Source organism: Mustela putorius, unplaced genomic scaffold, assembly GCF_011764305.1.
Source record: "Mustela putorius furo isolate JIRA1106 unplaced genomic scaffold, ASM1176430v1.1 tig00000148_pilon_pilon_pilon, whole genome shotgun sequence".
Lineage (NCBI taxonomy): Eukaryota > Metazoa > Chordata > Mammalia > Carnivora > Mustelidae > Mustela > Mustela putorius.
The window spans coordinates 29,752-52,128 of record NW_025421295.1 but is presented as its reverse complement, the minus strand read 5'-3'; the positions used below and the strand labels follow the sequence as shown (position 1 = coordinate 52,128).

Below are 22,377 nucleotides of genomic sequence, written 5' to 3'. Positions count from 1 at the left end.
TGGTGTGAGTGTGTGATGTGTGCGTAGTAGGCTTTGCCCCCCCCCACCCCGCACAGCTCCAGGGGGAAGTGGGAAGGGGGGGCGCAGTGGGGGCGCAGCGGGGCGGCAGACGCAAATGCTCACGTCCCTCCGCCTGCGTCTCCAGGCAACAGCAGCCTCGGTCTCGGCTCGGCCCCTCCCCCGCCCCGCCCCGGCTGCGAAGCGTCTGGAACCGCATCCTTCCTCCGCATCCTCGTCCTGCGACCGCATCGTGCAGCAGCTGCCGTTGGAGCCGCCTGTGAGCCATTTCCACCTTTCTCCTTGTGGAGCGGGGACAAGGGGGGCCGAGTGTGTGCAGGGGAGTGTGCACGGGTGTGTGAGCTACGTGTACAGGTGCGTGTGCGGTGCGTGTGCGAGATGCGTATGCAGGGATGGGGGGGGTCACTGCGGCTGACCCAATGGCGGCCAGGTCGAGCCGGGGTCCTCCCTTGGGGTCTCGGCTGACGGGAGCGGGGAAGCTGTCCCCAGGCCTCCCGGACGATCGGGGGCCTCCGCGGGGTGAGCCACTGCCCGGACCTTCCTGAAGAACCGTAGGTATCCAGCCTTGCACAGACCCGACGGCTGCCCGGATCTCCGCACAGTGGGGCAGCTCGGCGGGCGCGCTGGGGGTGGGGGGGTCGGACTGCTGAACATCAAGGCGCCCGCCACGGTCTGAGAGAGACACTGGGAGGGGGGCGTCCCTGAGGTGGGGAGGGGGTGCCGGTTCCAGAATCCGTTCAGCTCTGTCTGAGGGTGGGAGAGACCTGGGGCCGGGGGGAGTGGCGGGGGGTGGGCGGCGGGGCGCGGAGGCACAAGGCGGCGGAGGCACAGATCACGGAGAAGCTCTGCTGGCACCGACAGCGGGGTGGCCGTGGCGGGGGCGGCTGGTGGCGGTCAGGAGGCAGGCAGAGGGGTCTTTCTCCAGAACCACCTGCCGCAGCCCCAGGACGCGGGGCCACAGGTGGCTGGTGTGTGGGAAGCCGAAGCTGGGGGCCGCCCCGCGCTTCTCCTCCCAGGAGCCCTCCTCCGTGGGCTGCGCTCGCAGTTCACCTACCCTTGAACCAAAAGCCGAACCCAGGACCGGCCCCAGGGCTGCGGCTGGGGCGGGGGGCGGGGTGTAGGGGCGCGGGGGCGGAGGCGCGTGCTCCGAGGGCTTTCAGCAAAGCACGCAGTGCCCTGCGCTCCGCAGTGACATGCACGCTCCCGACAGGCGCGGGACGCTCGCGCCCAGCCCGCACAAGCCCGCGCCCCTGCGCACGGGCGCGCGCCCTCCTGCGTGACGCAGCAGACGAGGGGGGCGGTGAACGCGAGTCCGCGCCCGCGGATCTGCCGCGGGGTTTCTGTAGTGCGCTCAGCTCAGGGCCCTCGTCCCGCCTCTCCCTGCGTGCGTCCGTCCGTCCGCACAGCCTCCCCACCTGTCCCTTGCCCCCTCCCCAAACATCGGAGAGGAGCCTACACCGCCCCCACCCACGAGTCCACGGGGTGGGGAGCAGATGAGCCGCTGGAGAAGACTATTACAGCGCAGGGCGGACGGGGGGCGGCGGGAGGAGAGGGGGCGAACCCCTAGTCCGCGGAGCTGTGTCTGTGGTGTGAATGAGCCCAGCCAGCCTCCCCGGAGGCCCCCATGACTCAGCATGGGAGATGAATTCGGGGGCAGGGGGGGGTCGCACCCGCAGCCCAGCCCCTTCCCCGTCATTCTGCTTGGGGCACGAGGCCTGGAACCAGACGCGCAGAGTCCAGAAGGCCCCAAATGGCTCCTTTCCTTCATGAAGATGTGTCATCCCCGGCTCCGTTTCCATGGAAACCCGCGGTGACGTAACACAGACGTCACGCCTTGTCGGAGGAGTTGGAGCTTAGGTTTGGCTGTAGAGGACCCCAGAGGCGGAGCTCCTGGTAGGAGGAGGCCTCCTGTGGGGAGACTGGGCAGACCCGGGCCAGCCTTCCAGCGGGCGTGGCCACCAACCCGAGTGGCGGAGCTGCGGGGCTGCGGGGCTGCGGGGCAGGGGGGCTGGGGGGGGGTCACGCACGGTCTGTCGCACACTCTGCCCCTCCGCGCTCTCCCCTGCGGATGGCAGGCTGGACTGGTGAGCCGCGGGGGCACTGACACCAGAAGGCCCCCGGCCCCCTCGCACTGGAGTGGCACACCCCTCCCGCCCCTGCGGAGCTCCTCCAGCCCTGGCCACTTGCCGCTCCCCCACCCCACCCCCTCCCTGCCGTCCCTACCTCCGTGTCCCTACCTCCGTGGCACCTTGCCGGCGCTTCTGAGCCTTTTTCCTCCTCGCGCTGGAAAGCCCGACCTCTTCATATTTGTACTCCGATGGCCCCGGGTCCATCTCTGCCTCACAGAGAGGGGACCTTGTCGCGGGGTCCGCGTGAAGAATAACCCATCACCCGCCTGTCCGGCAGGTGCGGAGGCGTCCGTGAGTCCTCCCCAGGCCGCTCCCCTGCCAAGCCCCACACTCCTCAGGGAAAGTTCTCCAGCCAGGGAGTGGAGTTGGGGGCGCTTTGCTGACCTGTAAGAGCCCTGGGCCTGGCGCATAAATCCAAGGGAGGGCCCCAGCTCAGGGCCCCAAGGGGACATTCCTCCGTGGCGGGAAGCCCACGAGGGGGTGGCCCCTCTTGCCCAGCCGGCCGCATCTCGCAGGGCCCACAGTGCGGCTCCTGCTACCCCCCCCCCCCCCCCCCCCCCCCCCCCCCATCCTCCACAGCCCTCATCTCCCTGCCCAGCACTGGGCACACTCTCCATCCCGGCATCTCTCTGCTCTGGGTGGGAGCTCCCCCGTCCTGTAGCCCCACCCTGCTTGTCCTGGCGTCTGGGTTGTGAGAGGCTGGGTCACCTCTGGGCCTGGTGGGCACCTGTGCTGGGGGGGAGGGGGAGAGGTGTTTGGGGCTTCAGAGGCACAGCAGTCTTTGCAGGATGGGTGCAGGCGGTGGCCAGGGAGGGGAGCACAGCCCCTGGGGCTCTGCCCTTGAGTCCTCACAAGGAAGGTAGTCGAGGGACAACCAGGCCACCATGGCCAAGGGGCTCACTTTCTCTGTTCAGGCGAAAGTCAGGGTCCAAATCCTGGACTTGGAGGGTATGGGGTAGCTGGGCCTCCGCCACCAACCTGCTGTCCTTTGGTTGTTGGTTTCAATCATTTGGAACACTTTTTGTTGTGAAATACAATGACTATTCAGAAGAGGACATAAAAAAGACGTGCAGCCTGATGATTCAAGGTAAGTGCTCCCCAGTCATCCACCATCGAAGTGAAGACTAGAAATCCCACCTCTCCTCGAAGCTGCTCCCTCCCCCAAAGCCCCCCCCCCCCAGACTCTCCAGACTCAGAAGCAATGAATTCCTCTGGACCTCCAGAGTGCATGTCCCTAATTGCCCGTGATTGGTTCCTAAAGGTTATGGTTAGAGATGGCTTGTTCTTGAAGCTGCCTTTGTGCCTGGCTTCTGTTGGCCTCATCTGGTGGGCTTTGGGGCTGTGCCTGCCCGCAGCTGTGACCCTTCACTGGGTAGGAATGCCTCATCCATTTACTTGCTTTCTGGATGTTGTGCGGTGGTGAGTACTTCTGGGAACAGCGCTGCTCTCCACGCTCGTGCGTGCTGGGTGTCCGCCTGGAGTGAGGGCTGGTCCCAGTTGGACACGTGTGGATTATGTGGGTCCACGCCACCTGCATGGCATCCTTTGCTCCTTGAGCTCTCCTGGACTTGGATGGGCTTTGGTGTATCTTAAGCTGGTTCTAATTTGTCTCCCTCATGGACGAATGAGGGGGCAGCTTGTTAGTATCCATGGACATTTGAAATCCTTCGCTGTCCATTTTCCAATTAGGATTCTCTTTCTTTCTCTTTATCAGCTCGAGCCGTTCTTCACACTCTTTAGACAGACATCTGCCTGTCCTGGCTTCCTTGGGTGGCTGTAATGCATGAGCAGAAGTGGGTGGCTTGAAACAACAGACATTTCTTCTTTGACAGGCGCTGGAGGCAAGAAGCTGGAAATCAAGGGCTGAGAAGGGCTGTGTTCCCTTTGAGGCTCCAGGGAAGGATCCTTTCTGCCTCTGCCAGCTCTGGCAACCCCAGGCATCCCTTCGCTTGTGAATGCTTCCCTCCAACCCCTGCCTCCTTCTGGACATGACCACCTCCCTGTGTGTGTCCAAATTTCCCCCTTCTGTAAGGACACCAGTCAATGGGCTAGGGCCCCGTAATCCAGTATGACGTCATCTTCACTTGGTCTCATCAGCAAGGTCCCTGTTTCCTAGTGAGGTTACACTCACAAGTAGTGGGGGTTAGGACCTGAGCATTTCTGGTGGATGAGCCTCAGGTCCTTTGCCATGAAATGTTCCAAATATCTTCTCCACTCTTGCTTTCTGTTTCCATTTTTGAAGGCTATGTTTGGATAAGTGGGAGTTCTTAATTTTAATGTAGTCTTTTTATGGTTGATACTTAATTTTCATATTGAGGAACTCTTCCCTCCCCCAGACCAGGAAAATATTCTCCTGTGTTACTTTCAAGATGCCTTCCCAACTGAGGCATACCCACCTGGAGTAGATTTCTGTGTGTGCAGAGAGGCAGGGCTTAGGTGCCCTGTTTTCCATGTGGACATCAGTTTATCCACAGGCGGCCATGCCCCCTGCTTTGCACAGCAACTCTGTCACAAGTCCGTGGTCCATGCATGTGTGTGTCACATGGGGCTTTGTGCATCCACATCAGGACCGCACAGCCGTGTAAGCTGGACGCCTGCAGATGAGTCCCCTCTTGCTCATTCACAAGATGTCACATGTGTTCTTGTCCCCAAAATTACGATGTTTGGCGAGTTCACACACACAGAAATTCTGCTGGGCTGTCCACTGGCATTTTTTTTTTTAATTTTATTTATTTATTTGACAGAGAGAAATCACAAGTAGATGGAGAGGCAGGCAGAGAGAGAGAGAGAGAGGGAAGCAGGCTCCCTGCTGAGCAGAGAGCCCGATGCGGGACTCGATCCCAGCACCCTGAGATCATGACCTGAGCCCAAGGCAGCGGCTTAACCCACTGAGCCACCCAGGCGCCCTGTCCACTGGCATTTATTCATCCTACAGATACAGTTTGGGGGAAAAGGAACATGTTTAAACTTGGAACCTCCCAAAATCCATGCCCGTTTTGTTCCCCACTTATCAAGGAAGTTGGGTTTCCCTTCGTCTTAGTCAATGATGTCTTGCCTGAGGTCTTCCATGATTTTCCATGTGGGATTCCCCCATTGCCCTGAAGTCTTCTCCTGAGCATTTGACATTTCCAATACCATTTAAATGGAGTCTTTCAAAAGCTTATTTTCTAATTTTTTGTCACCGCTACATAGAAATATAAAAGCCTTGGACGGACCCTGCTGGACTCTCCCTCCAGGCTTGGTCATGGGTCCACAGATTCACGTGGATTTTCTACACACACGACGTCCAGTCCGTGAGCAGTGACTGTATCACCTGATCTCCAGGCCTTTCCCGTCCGCTTCTCCTCCCCTACAGCCTGGCTCAGACTTCCAGCACCATGGTTTATAGAACTGATAATAAAAGGCCTTTTTATCTCCTTCCTCATCTTGAAGACAAAGCTTTCACTGTTCACGAGCAGTAAGGGTTGGCGTAGGGAATTTTGTGGCTGGCCGTTATCAATCAGATTAAGGACGCCCCTAGAGTGCTAATAGACTTTCAAAATAATAAATGGATGTTGAATCTTGTCAAATACTTTCCAGATATTATTTTTTTTTAGATTTTATTTATTTATTTGACAGACAGAGATCACAAGTAGGCAGAGAGAGAGAGAGAGAGAGAGGAGGAAGCAGGCTCCCTGCTGAGCAGAGAGCCCAATGCGGGACTGGATCCCAGGACCCTGAGATCACGACCCGAGCCGAAGGCAGCGGCGTAACCCACTGAGCCACCCAGATATTATTGAAATTAATCAAATGACTTTTTAAAAAGATCTTCTTTAAGAGAAAGAGAGGTGGGGGAGGGGCAGGGAGAGAGAGAATCTCAAGCAGGTGGTTCCCCACTAAGCAGGGAACCAGATGTGGGCCTCGATCCTGCGACCCTGAGATCATGACCTGAGCTGAAATCCAGAGTCGGACCATGAACCAACAGAGCCCCCAGGCTCCCTGGGGTCATTGTCGTTGAGCAAGGTAGCTGCTCTCAGGGTATGCGCTAGAATCTGCTGGCCGGCGGACTGCGCCAGTGTTGAGTGTCTGGGCATTCACCGGTCAGAGACACCACCCGGTGCCCAACTCTGGGGCCCGTGGGGAGACCAGAAGTCAGGAAGGGACAGAGGCCCAATCTGGCCTCGGAGGAGGGCCTGTCTGCGCGTGGCCTCCCTGCTCTGGCATGATAACACAGAAACTTACCGAGAGAATGCAAGTTCTTCTGGGCATCCTCCCTTTAAGTGTCCACTGGGGCCAGCCTCGCAAGCTCGCGTGGACATCTGCTAGGTGGTGAGCGGGCAGTGACATGTGACTACCTCCAGACAGGACAAGGACCACCGCTCACCATGGTGAAGCTGGGTTGCAGCTTCTCGGGCAAGCCGGGCAAAGACCCCGGGGACCAGGACGGGGCGACCACGGACAGCGTCCCTCTGATCAGCCCCCTGGATGTGAGCCAGCTCCAGCCGCCTTTCCCTGACCAGGTGAGGGCCTCGGCTGGCATGAAGGGCCGTTCCAAGCCTGTCCTGGGAATAGAGGGCCGTGGGCTACGGGTTATTTAGATGTGGTCTCCCCTCAGCACACAGGAGAGCAAGCAGAGGAAGGGCTGGGCTGGGCCAGAACCCTAGTTGGCCACAGGCTCTCTGTGCGAACTGGTCAGCTCTCCAGCTGGTCGCCCAGAGTCACCTGTGCACTGTGAGGGGGACTGGCTGCAGGCTGACCGTCAGGACTCACATGCCATCTTGCAGACAGTGCCCAACACATGGTGCCACCCGGCAGGGTCTCCGCAAGGAAGATGCCTTCCCTGTGGGCCCGAGGCAGGGTCCTTGGGCCGTGACTGAGAGGGCGCAGCTTTTGGAGGAATCTGGAGGAAGCAGGCCCAGCTCTGGAGCGGCCCTGCCTCACCCCACCTGCGCTCTGGAGTGTGACCATCACCAGGAGTTGTCCCAGCAGGAGGGCAGGCGGCAGCCATCTGTGCCCACATCAGTCAACTTTCGTCTGGGGACCACGGGGTGGGGACCTCAGGCATTGACAGGTGTGACAGGTGTGCTCCACCCATTGGCCGAGGGCAGTTCTCCAAGGATCTAGGCAGGCTTCAGTGGTGTCTGCTCTAGTGCTGGACCCTGTTCTTGACAGACAGGTGGGCCCACTGTTTGCCCTTGGGAGCTCACACAGCACTTGCCTGGGCCACATCGTGGTAGGGGCCTCGAGACTCTGGGAGCCAGAGGGGGAGGTGTACTTCCTGGAGGAAGGAGCCGAGCTGTGGAACAGCTACGGGGCAGTCCTAGCAGGGAGAGCTGACACCCTTAGAACTGAAGGCAGCCAGCAGATTGAGGGGCTCCATCTGTGGGCCCCCAGGCCGCCACGGCCCAGCAGGCATCCAGCATCCCTCTTCCCCTAGTCTTGGCTTGTAACCAGGGGAGCCTAGCCCACTAGACAGTCCTGGCGGCTGGGCAGCACCCACACCGCTGCCGGGCAGCGGCCCCCTGCACCCCTCCTAGTCCTCCCCCTTTAGGGTCTTCCTGGGTCACCTCTCTCTGCAGGTGGTTATCAAGACGCAGACGGAATATCAGCTTTCCTCCCCGGACCAGCCAAAGAAGTTCCCTGACCTGGAGGCCCAGAAGCTGGCCTGTAACCACCCAGAGGAAGGGCGCAGGGTAACCCCCCCAACCCCGTCCCATGCTGCCCAGTGGTCACTTCCAGGGGGAGGCAGGGCAGGGGAGATGGGGAGGGCGGAGCAGCTGCAGGCACGGAGCCCAGCCACCAGCCAGGTCGGCGGGGGCCCCTTGCTCCCTCACCTGCTCTCAGCCCAGCCAGAAGCCTTCCTCCTGCTATAAAGGGGGTGAGGGCAGCAGCTGCCTTCAGGCCCGCTGTGCAGAGCCAGTCTGGGCCGCCCCTGCTCCTGCGGGGGCCCCGTTTTTCCCAGGGGTTCACGTGTCCCTTCCTTAGTGACTCGGGTTTGGTGCGCAGGAAGGAAGGTCACTTCTGCCCCCATCTGGCTAATACTTTCTCCTCACGAAAGGATGGTGTTTGTTCTTTGTAGCACAGCATTTCTAAGGCCGCTTGTTTTCCATCAGTGGAAACTGCTCCCTCTCCTTTCCTCCCGGGCTTGGAGCTAGAAGCGCCCCTGCCCCCAGGGGCCAGTGAGCCCCTGATGGCTGCCCTGGCCCTCGCCAGGCTTCACAACCCCCGCGACAGCGTCCTTGTCCTTTTGCCCGCCCCGCAGCTGCCCACGGCGCGGATGATCGCCTTTGCCATGGCGCTGCTGGGCTGTGTCCTGATCATGTACAAGGCCATCTGGTATGACCAGTTCACCTGCCCCGACGGCTTCCTGCTTCGGGTAAGGCCTGGCGAGCAGCGGGACCGCTTGGGGAGTGGGGCAGTCCAGGCCGACCGGGCGGAGTGTCCCCGCCCCGTGTCCCCGCTGCCTGCCCTCCCCCCGCCCCGAGGGAAGACCCCCTCCGGCGCCGCCCCTGACCCGCCCCCTCCCGCAGCACAAGATCTGCACCCCGCTGACCCTGGAGATGTACTACACCGAGATGGACCCCGAGCGCCACCGCAGCATCCTGGCGGCCATCGGGGCCTACCCGCTGAGCCGCAAGCACGGCACCGAGACGCCCTCGGCCTGGGGGGAGAGCTACCGCGCCGTCAAGGAAGGGCCCAAGGCGCCCACCCAGGCGGGCGCAGCGGGGGCGGCGGCGGCGGCGGCGGCGGCGGGGACGGGGGCGGGGGCGGGGGCGGGGCCGGCCACCGAGCCCCCCAGCAAGGTCGCCGCGCCGGGAGAGAAAGAGGCGGCGCGGAAGGCGGCCGGCAGCGCCCCGCCCCCGGCCCCGCAGTGACGGCCTCGGCGCCTGCAGCCCGGGTAGGTGTGCTGGGGGCCGGGCGGGGACTGATGGGTGGCGTAGTGTGTGTGCGGGGGCGGGGGTGATGGAGGGGGGATGCCGGGTGAACTGGAAGCGGAGGTGGGGGGGTGTCCCGCGACCTGGAAGCGAAGGGGTGGGGGGCTCAGCCACGCGCTCCTAACCACGCAGGTGGGCGGTGGGGGGTCACCTGCCCGCCTCGCAGCGCGGCTCTCGCCCCTCCTCCCCTCTGTCTTGGCAGCGCCCGCCGGCACCTGTGACCGCCCTCGCCCGCCGCTCTCCCGCGCTGTGGTCGTGCTCCTGCTTCCAGAACTCGCTGATGCCCCTGCCCCCAGCCCGAGCTTGTAGCTCTGTCGCTTTTCTCTAAGTAAAGATTCACATCCGCCTGGGTCTCGTGTTTGTCCTGAGCATCCTCCGACCCGCGGGCCTCTTCCCTGCCCTCTTTCCTTTCCTGCCGTCCTGTCTCCCGCGACTGCCCAGAGGGACCCCTGAAGGATCCCGAAGAGCCGCGGTGGACGGGCAGGGAGCCAGCCTGGGCGCCAAGACCCAGCGTGGACTGTGCTTTGTGTGGTCCATTGCTGGGCTCGCTGCAAAGAAATAAGCTGTTCAGGGAATCCTCTGGGACCTGAGCTCCAGCCCTGACTCCCCCAGCACCCCTGCAGCAGAGCTCCTCCTCCCGCTGCGCCTGCACACCCCCCCCCCCCCGGGATTTGACAGGAGTGGCTGAATCCCCCTGTTCTGAGCAAGCAGGCCCGGTTCCTGACCCCAACTCAACCGCCTCGCCCATAGCAGAGAGTCACTGAAGAAATGAGAGAATGCATGGGTCCACAGGGCCCTGGGCCACGGAAGAGGGGACGTGACCCCCTTCCTGGGACATGAGAGGGCTCCCTGCTCCCAGGGCACCCCCACCGCCCACTCCCTTGGAGCTAGAGAGGAGGTGGGAGGTCAGAGGGTGTCAGAGTTAGCAGGAGTCCGTTTACCCAGCCCACAGCACCACCCCTCCCCCTCTGCTTCGGCCCTGTGAAGCCCAGGTCTGCTCCTGCCCGGCTAGGCCTGACCATGGCCCCTACTCCAGTACCTGTCCTCCTCTGAGGCTTTGATCCTAGGCCCCGATACCCCACCTGGTGAGAGGTGAGCTCAAGACCTAGCATCAAGGGCTGGGATGGGGGTAGGGGGGACACCCTCGGGAGCTCAAGCAAAAGAACCAGACAGGAAAGAGACCGGCCTTTTCAATGGGGCCACCTAGTGTTGGGTGACCTGGGTCAGAGTCCTGGAGGAGGCCCCTCTTGGCCCTAGTGCTGTCCTGTGGGGGGACACAGGGCCCGGCACTCAGACAACGTGAGACCATCCAGCCTCCAGACCAAGGAGGCAAGGTGAGGGGTCTGAGCAGCTATGGAACAGGGGGCAGTGACCAGGAAGCGAGACGGGTGTTCAAGGTGTTCTGAGAAACCACGGACACACTGGAGGCCAGGTGGGGGGCATGGGGGTGGACAGGTCAGGGATGGGCTGTGAGTACTGTGTCCCTCATCACTGGGCTCCTGTCTGTCGAGCCAGCCCTCCATCCATCCATCCACTCACCTGCCAGTCATGACTGTCATCTGAAGATGACAGAGCAGGTACCGGCTCTGTGACTGTCACCTGACCGAAGTGCTTCTGAGCCTTGGGGAGAGAGTCGCCTCTCAACTCTTAAATAGCTCAGTGTGGATTGCCCAAGGAGGGCGTGTTCTTACGTCACTTTGTGCAATGGTCAAAATCAGGAACTTAACTTTGATGCAATACTCTTATTTAATTCATGTTCCTTAGTAATATTTTCCCAACTGTCTCAACAACGTCCTTCATAGCAAAAAAAAGAAAAAAAAAAAGAACCATCTGGCCTGGGATGCGGTCCAAGAGCCGGCCACACCTCCTTCGTGGTTTCTCCCCGGGGGCAGCTCAGTCTGTGTGTGGTGACCTTCACGGCGTGAAGCACGCAGGCCGTGTCATCTGTGGCCTGGCCTCAGCTTGCGTGCGTGAAGCGTGTTGTCGCGAGCAGCCGGCGGCTGCGTCCCCAGGAGTGAGGCCGTGTCCCCTCAGTGTCACATGGGTGGGGCGTCAGGAGCCACGTGAGGTCCGCTTGTCCGCCCCGCGGTTGGCTTAGATCACTCTGCTAAGGTGGCTTTGGTGGGCCTCGTGACCTTACCATTTGCCCTTTGGAAATTAATACACGTTTTGTGGGAAGATACTCTCAGACGATGTGAGTATTTTGGTCCTCACCAACCCCCGTTTAGCATCCCCCGGCGATTCTTGTCTGGATCAGTCATGCTGCATTTTCCAAGAGGCGACTGTCTGAATTCAGCATTTTTTCTACTCGTAGCTAGCTGACGTAAAGACAAGCTCTCTCTTCTCCCCTTTCATTTTTGTACGTCAGCGCGGCCCACTGATTCCCATCTTCCGATCGGTTAAACCCATCGTCAGTGTTTGCTTTTGTGTTCACGTTGTTTCGTAGCTGGCTCAGGGCAGTCCGTCTCTGGGCACTTCCTAACTTTCTGGCACGAAGATGCTCCAGGCTTGACTGGTGCCACGGCGGTCTGGGAGCCGGTCGCGGGTGTTCCTCCGGCCCCTCGGTGCATCGGGCCGGCGCGGTCTGTGTGATACATGAGGCATGACGTTCACAGTCACACACGCACGACCTGCGTTTCCCTCCTCTCTGTGCATCTGGGTGTGCACATAGACACACGCACATGGGTGTGCGAGTGTGTGTGCGTGCACGGATCAGTCCCCACGAGTCCACACAGCACGCTCAGACACCTGTAGACTGTGCGCCAACCATGTGCACACATCTCCATGACTTCGGAGTGACGCCTCTAATCCCAACCCCAAAACATCCGGTTCATTCTAGTTCCCCCCTCCCTTACTCTTACTGATAATGCCCCCCTCCAACACAGAAAAACCTGTTCTCGGTGTATTTGTTTGCTTAGGGTTAGAAAACACGGGCATCCTTTTCAAAACTGGTAAGCCCTAGCATGGGTCTCAGATGCGCAGGACTAGCGTTGGGGCCGCTCTGGAGTCTGTCTTCAGTTTGAGCGCAAAGCTGTAGTTAAACCTCTGTGCTCCTCGCGTCCCTGTGTCTGTGCTGCCCTGCGGACACCGAACGGACTCACTATGGCGGCTTGCACTGTTTCTGGGTCCTTCCCCATTTTATTGATTGTATCCTACTATTCAGTATGTAAAACATTAACAGGATTCCGACACGGGAGCGGCTCCCTCCCGCCCCTGAGGGAAATCAGTTTCCCATTTTATTTGTCCCGTTTGACATTTTTCACTGTAAGGATTTCCCCCACACAAGACAATCAATTCTCCGACACAGCCTGGGTGTCCTGCAATTCAGTCCTATGCCGACATCAACTCCCCAGAACTAGCACAGACCCCACAAGTGGAGGCCTTGGTCTCAGGAGCCCGCCTGATTCCAGCTCCGTCACAAGCGTCAGGTCTCTTGGCCACCCACGTTCCTGTCCCACTCGACCACCGAGTGGGGGGATCATGCCTTGTCTTACGATTTGATAACTCAGGAGCATGACTTCGAGAACTCCGGAAAGCACTGAGCGGGGTACTCGTTTGTGACGAAGTACACAGCTCAGGGAGAGGCGCCGGCTGTGGGCACAGGCGCACCTCGGAAGCCCCGAGCTCCTTGCCCCAGAGCCTGTCGCCCCTGTTCGCCCCCTCCGGCCCCCAGGCCAGGCGGGAGCAGCCTCCACACCACCCAGACCTGTGTCGTTTGGGTCAACTCGGGCGTGGCTCTGAGTCATGAAAGTCACCCGGGCTCTCGCGAGATCCCGAGTTTTCGGAGCCCTGCCAAGGGCAAGGGGACAAGGGCCAAGAACATTTTTTATTTTATTTTTCTCCAAGATTTTATTTATTTATTTGACGGACAGAGATCACAAGCAGGCAGAGAGGCGGAGAGGGGGGTGGGGAACAGGCTCCCCGCTGAGCAGAGAGCCCGATGCGGGGCTCGATCCCAGGACCCTGAGATCATGACCTGAGCCGAAGGCAGTGGCTTAACCACTGAGCCACCCAGGTGCCCCCAAAGGCAGAGGCTTTAACCCACTGAGCCACCCAGGCGCCCCAAGAGCATTTTTTATTGCCACGCGGTCCCTTACAGGCACTGAGAATCACCGGCCGCCGGTGTGAGCGCTCTCCTGGCTCCTGACCCGGCAGGACGGCCCCCGCCCGTTCCCCGCCTGCAGTGAATAATTTTGCGTCTGTGCTCTGTGCTGCAGAGATTTACCTTCGGGGCAAATTCCCTGGAGCGGTCTTGCTTAAAATCTTTTACTTTACAAATGTCATGATTTATACCTGAAAATTCAAACCAGGGCCAGGGAGCGACAATTCCCTCCCCTCAAAGGCCCGTCTGGCTTGAGCGAGAATCGCATGGACGTGAGACAGAGGCGCCGGACAAAGTCAAACCTAACGGCATCCGTCTGTGCGGTCCGGGGAATCAGCAGGCGTGGGGACTTCAAAGTCGTGCAGATGAGGTCCATCTGTCACCTCACAGAAAGGGGTGGCCTGGGACTTGAGAGGAAAGGGTGCTCTTCGCAGGGCGATAAGAAGGGCAGAGGTTTGCCGTGCAGATAGGTCACTCCGATGAGATCGATCTGCTTGTCACCCTTATTTGGGGAAAGACCCCAACTTCATTTCTTCTGTGTCGTTAAGGGGGAACAGGAGTGTGTCTTGGGCCTGCAGGATCTGAAGTGCCCTCAGCACCCAACGACCCCCAGCCTGGCCCGGGCTGAGGGGTCTGTCCTGAACCCCTCCCCCAGCGTCCCCAACCTTTCAAGCTCCGTTTAAAAGCTGACTTGTGGGGCGCCTGCGTGGCTCCGTGGGTTAAGCCGCTGCCTTCGGCTCAGGTCATGATCTCAGGTTCCTGGAATCGAGCCCCGCATCGGGCTCTCTGCTCAGCAGGGAGCCTGCTTCCTCCTCTCTCTCTCTGCCTGCCTCTCTGCCTACTTGTGATCTCTCTGTGTCAAATAAATAAATAAAATCTTTAAAAAAAAAAAAAAAAGCTGACTTGTGAACCCAGTTACGTTTCTGTTAGTGAGTCTTCTCATGCTCTGTGATCAAAATGCAATTAACTTATACATCTGATATAGTCAGTCTCTAATTTTTAAAAGACCTTTCGCAAACGTGTTGAACTTGATTAACTAGATGTCTTGGGTTGAAAGACCCGCGGATCCCCTTACCCAAGAATCCAACACTGCCACTGGATGCAATCAGCAAGAGGTTCTTTATTGTTACGCAGGCGCCTGCGGGTGGTCAGCGCGCGCCTGCGGGTGGTCAGCAGCTCCTGCTAGCTGAGCACCCCCGGCTGGGGTGGTGCCGGGTTTTTATAGACAGGTACAAACAAGTTTTGGGTGGGGCGCAACTGATTGGTGGACAGTTTGAACTTTTGAAAAAGGCATACTTGGTGTTAGTGGAGTGGATCAGGGGACCCACATGTGAAAGCAGACAAAGCAATCTTACAGAAGCAGAACTGGCCAGTTAGCCCACGCATGCGAAGAGAGCGGCGGGAAGGGGAAGTTAGACCTTACTACTCAGCAGAAAGACATCCTGTCTACGTGACTATGTGGCCCCCTGCCTACATGACCATGCCCCTGCTATTAGGAGAGGGTATCTTGTTCAAACAGGAGTCAAGTGTCCATGCCTTAGTAGCCAAGCTGTTACAGAAAGGCAAAAGAGCAGTTACATTGAATTCAACCCTGGGGGAAGGGTCTTTTCACTGCAAGGGGAGGAGGGGGTACTCTTACACAACAAAAGAGCAGTTAATTATTTAAAGACTGGGGGGGGGTCTTTCATTCCCCCCTTTTTCTTGATCATGGATAGAATCTTATATCCATTCGTCTTGTTCTTGCATGTCCTGCCCTTGCATTGAGCTAGTCCGGGGCTCTGTTTGCTTGAGGAGTTGGGTATCGCTGTGTCAGTACCATAGTCTGAAAAACAGACAGGTGATCTTTAATGAACTGTACTAACCTGTTTAAGACACAAGGACCAAAAGTTAGAATTAATAACAGAATGATGAGAGGGCCCGTTATAGATGACAACAAAGTAGTAAGCCAAGGCAATCTGTTGAACCAGTTTTTCGCAGTGGAGAAGGGTGAAGAGGGGGTGCAAGGCATCAGCCCCTTCTCCATCCTCAGCCAGCCTCCTGCTCCTTGATTCCCCCCCCTGAACAATCTTGACCCTGAAATCTTTAAGGTGGTTGAAGGTGGAAGGTCTCATCTTCTGTAACTTCTTCCTGCTGAATAGGGGCGTAGAGCTGTCCCTACCTACTGGGGTCAATATTGATCAGTGGAGGAATGTATAGGGGAGTTAGGAAAGGCGGAGGCAGCCGAATCCAGCGCTGACAGCGAAGAGGCGTCCTCTCACGCGACAAGGATCGTCTGTCATGGTGAAGTCATTGCAGCAATGGAGTCTCGGCACCAAGTAGAGAAACATTGAACAAAGCAACATATTAAGGTTAATAAGGCGATAATGAGAAGCCCCGAAAAGGAGATTCGGCCATAGTCCTCCTTCAAACCAGGAACTTAACCATTCACTGAGAGAGAAGGATCTTGTAGGGCCTTAATCTGGGTATTCATATCCTTTATTAGTCCTGTGATACTTTTGTGATAGTCTGGAATGTACACACAACATTCTGTCTTGATAATTGCACATGTGCCACCCCTGGGCTGCTGTCAGGACATCTAAGGCCATCCTTAGTATAGCGATAAGGAGGGTTTTGGAACTTAGGCCCATATTGGATTGTGGAGTTATGGATTGACAGCAATCCCCTTTCCTTCCAAATAGCTCCATGGGCATGTAGTACCAGGAAGGCATATTTGGAGTCAGTGTTAATGTTTTTAGGCTTTGGCAATTGCAAAGTGCTAGTGAGCACTTTGGCACACCTAGCTTTTCTTTTCTTTTTTTTTATGAAAACTACTGTCATCAGAAAACAAACTGTCATTCATATTTTTAACAGGGGCATCTTAAATCTGGCCAGATAGAGTAAGCAAGATCAATAACCTTTGAACATTTTTGCTCTATAGAGAAAGAAGTACAGTGGTCAGGTTCAGGCATACAGGTAACTAGGTTTAAAGTTTGACAAGTTTTAAGTATTATTTCTGGCTTATCTGTTAGTGTAGCCCAGTATTTAATAAGTCGGCCTCCATCATCCATTGGTGGTCTTTGGCTTCTAAGACAAATCTGGACCTGATGTGAAGTTATTACAGTCAGGGACAGTTCCATAGTGAGGTTTGAGGCACTTTTATAGGAGGGCTGTTCCATGCTTAGCTAAAGCATCTATTTGCAATTGCACCCTCAACAGAGGTGGCCTCTAGGATAAATATGACAAAGGGATGAAAACCAAGAAGACGACCTTTGAGTGGTCCAGCCTTAACAATATCCTGATTACAGAGGATCACTGGCAAGTGAGAAAACTTGTCAAGAGATAAGGGGAGTCCCCCATGGATTATTCAATCCATTCATAAAGAAAGTGGGGTCATCCACGGTGCCTCCAAGTCCATAGTTGATCCTATGGAGTGCAATAGGCTGGCTTTTAGGCAATTTCATTATCCCAGCCACACATAAGGGGTTAGTTAAGTTATACAATTGTAGGGGAATCAATCCCATTTTCCAGTTGTTTAATCATGTGCCGTGGGGTCTGCGAATATCCCCACAAAACAGTAAGATCAACTAAAGAAGCTATTGTACAACTTCTCTGAAGTTTACCTCAAATTGTTTAGCTTAGGTAAACATTTAAAGACAATCAAATCTAGAATTTAACATCCATAAAGGTGTGTTACTAAAACAATTTTTCTCTCTAAAATAACCCTCATTTACAGAGATAGTGAAATCAGGACTAATTCACTTGTGAAACAAGTCCAGTTTTAACAAACTTGGCCCATTATTTACATAAGCTCAGCAAGAACAGTGACTGTGATCAATAGATCTTTTAGAATCTGCTTTGCTGGAACTTTGTATAAGGAATCTCTAGGTTGAACTTTTAGTAGCCTCTCCGGGCCAGAAGCCAAGCCCTGTACTTGCCATGAGGCATGCCTGCAATACCTTTGGGCGAATTCCTCTTCCCGAGACTGCACCTACCAAGGAGTGACATTCTTTACTCACCTGGTGGGGCTGCTGGGAACTCTGTAAGAAAGGTATCAGGCCAACAGTCCCAAGGGGCTTTATGGCTCCAGGTTTCATAAAGTCAACCTTAGTTCCTTTAAATTATCTGGTCATATCTGAGTTTATGCATATCTTTCTCAAATATGACATTCCAGTCAAAGCCTTGGTAAAATAACCAGTTTCCAATGGTGTCCTGTTACAAGGAGAACAGATTCTTATTGAACTTATGCAAATGACTGATTGCCATAGAAGAATGCTTACTGAGACCTTTTGGTTTCAGAGGGTTCATATAGAGAGAAAAGCTTGAATGCTTTGAGCACTTTTACAAATGAGCACTTATACATCTCTATAAGTTACAGATAACTTAAGAAAAAGTATCCCTAGTCTGGAAGAGCAAACATTAGAGAGAACCGGCAATGTTTAAAATAAGACAAAACATTAAGAGACACAACATTATAATCTTTTAGTTCATTTAGTCCCATGTTACTAAATCTGGTGAATGTGGCTTTAGTCAGTTCTGGAAATTCTTACCCATTTCAGTTTTAGGACTTTCAAGTATATCAAATATCTATATTTGTCCTGAAAGTCCTTTACAGGAATCCCCTTGAAGATAAAACTCATTTTACCAGAGAATTAAAACAATTATAAATTACAAAAACTCAGAATGGATATGGTTAGAGCTAAAGAGACATGGGAATTTACAATTTAGCTGCAAGGAAATCAGGTTATTTCTGTGATACATAACATTTCCATAATTACAGTATCAAGCGATGATCTCTCAAAACATTAAAACTTTAGGAAGTGCGTAGAATCTCTAAAATAGTTATAGTATTTTCCCAAATGTAATCCAAGGTTTATCATTGGTTCAGTAGTACTTCATGAGCAACTTCACATACCAAGGAAAAGCCTGAGTTAAAGAGATTTACAATTTAAATCCTGTCAACATTTCCTAAAATCTTAGAAAGTTTTAAAGCACATGCCTAAATATAATTAGGGATGTTAAACACCTAATAAACAAAACATAGAAAATGGTTTTTCTGGGCAGGCAAAGAGAAAACCATTTACATTTTCTTAACAGCAGATCAATTGATCTAAGAAAACATTGTCCTTTTGAACAGAGACAATTTCAGTCTTGTACCAATGTACCTTTAAAACCCATTCATTCAATCTTAATCCATTCTTGACCATAGATAAAATTCCTTTTCTGAAGATTTCCCTTCACAAACCTTCTACAACTTTCCTTTGCATTCAGGTTTGTCCCAAGCCATTTCCTTCTAAACAACCATCTCATTTAGGACAAAATTACCTTCCCTTACCTTCAACAAAATGTATTCCCATTCCTTAAGTCTTTCTTACATGTCATCTACTTTCCTAGAGTTTCCTTTTATTTCCATCAGTCTTAGTTACACTAAGTAGAACTTTGTATTCTTAGAAACACCTTTAGTTATTAACCAATTGTGAACTGTTACAACAGAATTCTTCAGGTGGCAATTTATGAATCAGTTAAGTGGCAAACAAGTTTACCAACAGATTTAAATACTCTTAGTTTCTTTGCAGTAAGAAGTCAAAAGCACAAACCTACATCCACTAATTAAAGACTTAGCATTTTATCCCTGTTTGGTTAGGACCTAGATGTCTACAATTTAATTCCATTTGTCATCCAAGCAAAACTTTTAAAAACTTTCAGGTTACCAAAGACTTTGAAAGCTATTTCAGCAATTACCCATTAGAACTTTGAGACAGACAATTAACCATCAGTTTAGTCATTCCTTTGCTAACAAATTTTAACAAGTAACACAAGCTTATTTGATCTTCAGTAAACTTTGATAGATTACTGCTGTAACTTCAAAGACACATCTTATCTTAATTAAACCCAACAATCTTAACTTAGTTCCAATACTGATTTACGTTCCACCTGGACCCCACTCCACTTTGAATGTTTACCTGAGACATGCGTGGGAAGATCTGGAGTGGGGAGGTGTTAGGTCCAGGGGGTGTTGTTCTTGCTCCTTGACAGTGGAGAGAGAAGGAGCTGTGGTGCATGATCTAGAGGCCAGTCATGCAGGCTGCACACACGTTGGTACAGAAACACGTAAGGGGGAAAACAGAAGAAACAAAGTGCTGCCAGGAGGCAGAGAAAGGATTCCCAGTTTTGGAGCTCCTAAGCCCCAACAGAGGAGCAGACACCATGCTTTCCCACCAGCAAGGGGGAAGGGGGTAAGCAGTCTAAGTCAGGCCAGAGAACACAAGGAAACTTCCCCGAAACAAAGAGAGTTTCGGCAGCTGCTTGGGAATATTCCTTATAGTCTCTGTCTCGAGTGAGACCAACCCCAGTTGGCTCCAGTTATACCCATTAACATGGGAAGTGAATGAGGGAGAAGCCCCATTTTTAGACTCAAAGAAAACACCAAGGACAACGAGTAGAACACACAAAACAATTAACAAAAAGGTCGCTGCGCGGTTTCGGTATGCTACCGAAAGCAAGGTTTCCACCGGCCCAGAGGAGCCTCGAGATCTCCCTGCGGTGGACAAATTCCATCCAGGGCCAAGGGGTTCCTCTGGAACGGACAAACGGATATAACCCTCGGACAAATGAGGGGCTCCAAAAAATTGGGCCCCTCGACACCCTGGAGCGTCCCCCAGGGTTGGCAGGGGAGAAGTCCGAGCTCGTCAGCTCCTTCTCAAGCTGCCTACAAATACAATCCAACAACGCACGCTGTTGTACAAACACTATACCGCTACCCGCAGTATAGGTCAAACAGAGGCCTCTCAAGACTAGAGACAAACAAGAACACGAGACTGGATACAAACGAGAACATGAGACAGGAGACAAGAATGCTGGCCAGCTTACCTCCCGGTGGGAGTCAGTTGGATCCGTGGGCAGGAGTCCGATGATCTCGGTGGGACCTCCAAATGAAAGACCCCGCGGATCCCCTTACCCAAGAATCCAACACTGCCACTGGATGCAATCAGCAAGAGGTTCTTTATTGTTACGCAGGCGCCTGCGGGTGGTCAGCGCGCGCCTGCGGGTGGTCAGCAGCTCCTGCTAGCTGAGCACCCCCGGCTGGGGTGGTGCCGGGTTTTTATAGACAGGTACAAACAAGTTTTTTGGGTGGGGCGCAACTGATTGGTGGACAGTTTGAACTTTTGAAAAAGGCATACTTGGTGTTAGTGGAGTGGATCAGGGGACCCACATGTGAAAGCAGACAAAGCAATCTTACAGAAGCAGAACTGGCCAGTTAGCCCACGCATGCGAAGAGAGCGGCGGGAAGGGGAAGTTAGACCTTACTACTCAGCAGAAAGACATCCTGTCTACGTGACTATGTGGCCCCCTGCCTACATGACCATGCCCCTGCTATTAGGAGAGGGTATCTTGTTCAAACAGGAGTCAAGTGTCATGCCTTAGTAGCCAAGCTGTTACAGAAAGGCAAAAGAGCAGTTACATTGAATTCAACCCTGGGGGAAGGGTCTTTTCACTGCAAGGGGAGGAGGGGTACTCTTACACAACAAAAGAGCAGTTAATTATTTAAAGACTGGGGGGGGGTCTTTCAGGGTATTTCAGGCTCTAACCCTGAATGGGTACATCACATTCTCGGCGTTGTGAACGTCGTGTGGACCTGCTACCTGCCCAGCAAGCCTCCGTGAGCACTTGGGAGCTGCTCAGCATCACAGCGAAGTCAGAGCTAGTCAGACCTTGAATGAAACTCTCTCACACTTTATTGCAATAAAGTTTAACCCTTCAAATTTCGAGTTACTGATACTGCTCAGCAGGAGCCAGCAGGACTTCAGGGTGTTCCCAGGACTCAGGGCAGACCTAGCCAGGCCTGCAGGAACCAGGCCCGCAGGGCACTGGACAGGCCTCCTGCCCTTGGCCTGGCTCCTTTCTCAGGGTCCCTTGAGTTTTGCTCTCCCCCCAGTTTTACAGAAACCTGTCATAAAAACCCTTGCACAAACCAGAGCCCTGCCCTGCAACCCCGTGTTGTTGACGGCGTAAGATACAATGTCCCAACGCTACAACATTTCCTCCACAAACAGACTGTGTCCACGTTCACGGGCTCCCTGACACAGGACCCCCGGGATGAGGAGATTCAGGACAATGTGAGAAACTGCTCAGAGGGGGAAGAAATGCTGGGCTCTCGGTTCGAGGTCAAACGGGCACAGTCACGCACAGGGCACTGTGGTCTTTGGGGCCAGCTGTCCTTCTCTTGGACACGCCGCAGGCACGGGGTGAGTCCTCTGTGAATTAATGCTGTGTCCGGGCCAGGCAGCCCTGGGTAATCAGACGCACGGTCAGCCCTGGTCCCCTGGCGCCCATCCCGGCGCGACCCACATGCGAGGGGGTAATTTAAGCAGGACGTGAGTTTGGCTGGTGTGGGTTCCCCTGTGACCCAGCGGGAAACAGAGCGCGGCACCCGGTCGAGGACGGTGTTCATGCACGTGCCCGCCAACCCCACGAGGTTCACTGGGGTGCACCTACCCCCACCACCCGCCAATGAGACTGTCCGCGGTTCCAGTCATCTCCTCCCGTCTCTTCAGGGCAGCTCGCACGTGCAGCCCTTGGACACCATCCTCAAGGTCGCTTCAAGGTTACATGCCTCCCCCTGTCAGGCAAACACTGAGGGCCAGGCCTGGGCATTCGGGGGTGGGATCCAGCAGGTGAGCCTTTGCTGGCCATCACCCTCCCAGAAACAGAGACACGGCAGCGTGTCCCCTCATCATCTGGGAGCACAGAGCCTTCTCCCCAGCCAGGCACCTGCCAGCCACGGCCCAGCAGAAAGGTGAGCCCGTGCGGGGGTAGTCAGGAGGGCGACCCAGCTCACAGGGTTAGCGCACACTGCAGTTGGCTGCTGCGGCTGGAACCTCTTAGAACTACAGGTTCCCGGGGGCCTTGCAGTGGGGCCCTGACGTGGGACCCAGTGGGACCCTGGGGGCTGCATCTTGAGGAAGACAGAGGAACAGAGGCTGGTCCTCCCTCAGAGTCCTGCGGTGTGGTGATGCTTCCGGGGCCCCCTGTGCACGCATGTGCCCCACATGCACTCACACACATGCACCTGGGCCGGGCACACGCACACACACTCACAGGCCAGGCATGTGCACACGTACGTGCAAACGTGCGCGCATGTGTCCTCTCACTCCGGCCCCTCCCCCAGCATCCCAGTGACAGATCCCCAGGCACATTCTCTGCAGGAGACTCTGTCCCTCGGTGTGGCAGTGGAGGA

General features: G+C 55.1%; 1 protein-coding gene and 1 long non-coding RNA gene across 3 annotated transcripts; one reads left to right on the top strand and one right to left on the bottom strand.

The window, feature by feature from the left end:
* LOC101673405 (neuron-specific vesicular protein calcyon) lies at window positions 1–9,411 on the top strand. Of its 2 annotated transcripts, XM_045075673.1 has the most exons (7): window positions 1–19; window positions 146–372; window positions 6,488–6,646; window positions 7,706–7,819; window positions 8,389–8,502; window positions 8,657–9,024; window positions 9,264–9,411. In XM_045075673.1, the coding sequence occupies exons 1-6, from the start codon at window positions 16–18 to the stop codon at window positions 8,999–9,001; spliced, it is 963 nt and encodes a 320-aa protein (XP_044931608.1). In that variant the 5' UTR covers window positions 1–15; the 3' UTR covers window positions 9,002–9,024; window positions 9,264–9,411. The 2 variants fall into 2 exon arrangements, with proteins under 2 accessions (XP_044931608.1, XP_044931609.1); XM_045075674.1 differs by lacking the exon at window positions 1–19 and having other exon boundaries at window positions 101–277.
* A 5,489-nt stretch (window positions 9,412–14,900) lies between these two features.
* Window positions 14,901–19,167, bottom strand: LOC123390886. The gene is made up of 2 exons (XR_006605473.1): window positions 19,103–19,167; window positions 14,901–14,985 (listed from the first exon to the last, which is right to left on the bottom strand). It is a non-coding gene; the product is annotated as an uncharacterized LOC123390886 (long non-coding RNA).
* Between the last annotated feature and the right edge of the window lie 3,210 nt (window positions 19,168–22,377).

What these genes read in the sequence shown, in the direction of transcription:
- LOC101673405 (XM_045075673.1), top strand. An exon ending in ACCCAGAGGAAGGGCGCAGG is followed by an intron (nt 7,820 to 8,388) that starts GTAACCCCCCCA and finishes CCCGCCCCGCAG; the next exon opens with CTGCCCACGGCGCGGATGAT. An exon ending in CCGACGGCTTCCTGCTTCGG is followed by an intron (nt 8,503 to 8,656) that starts GTAAGGCCTGGC and finishes CCCCTCCCGCAG; the next exon opens with CACAAGATCTGCACCCCGCT.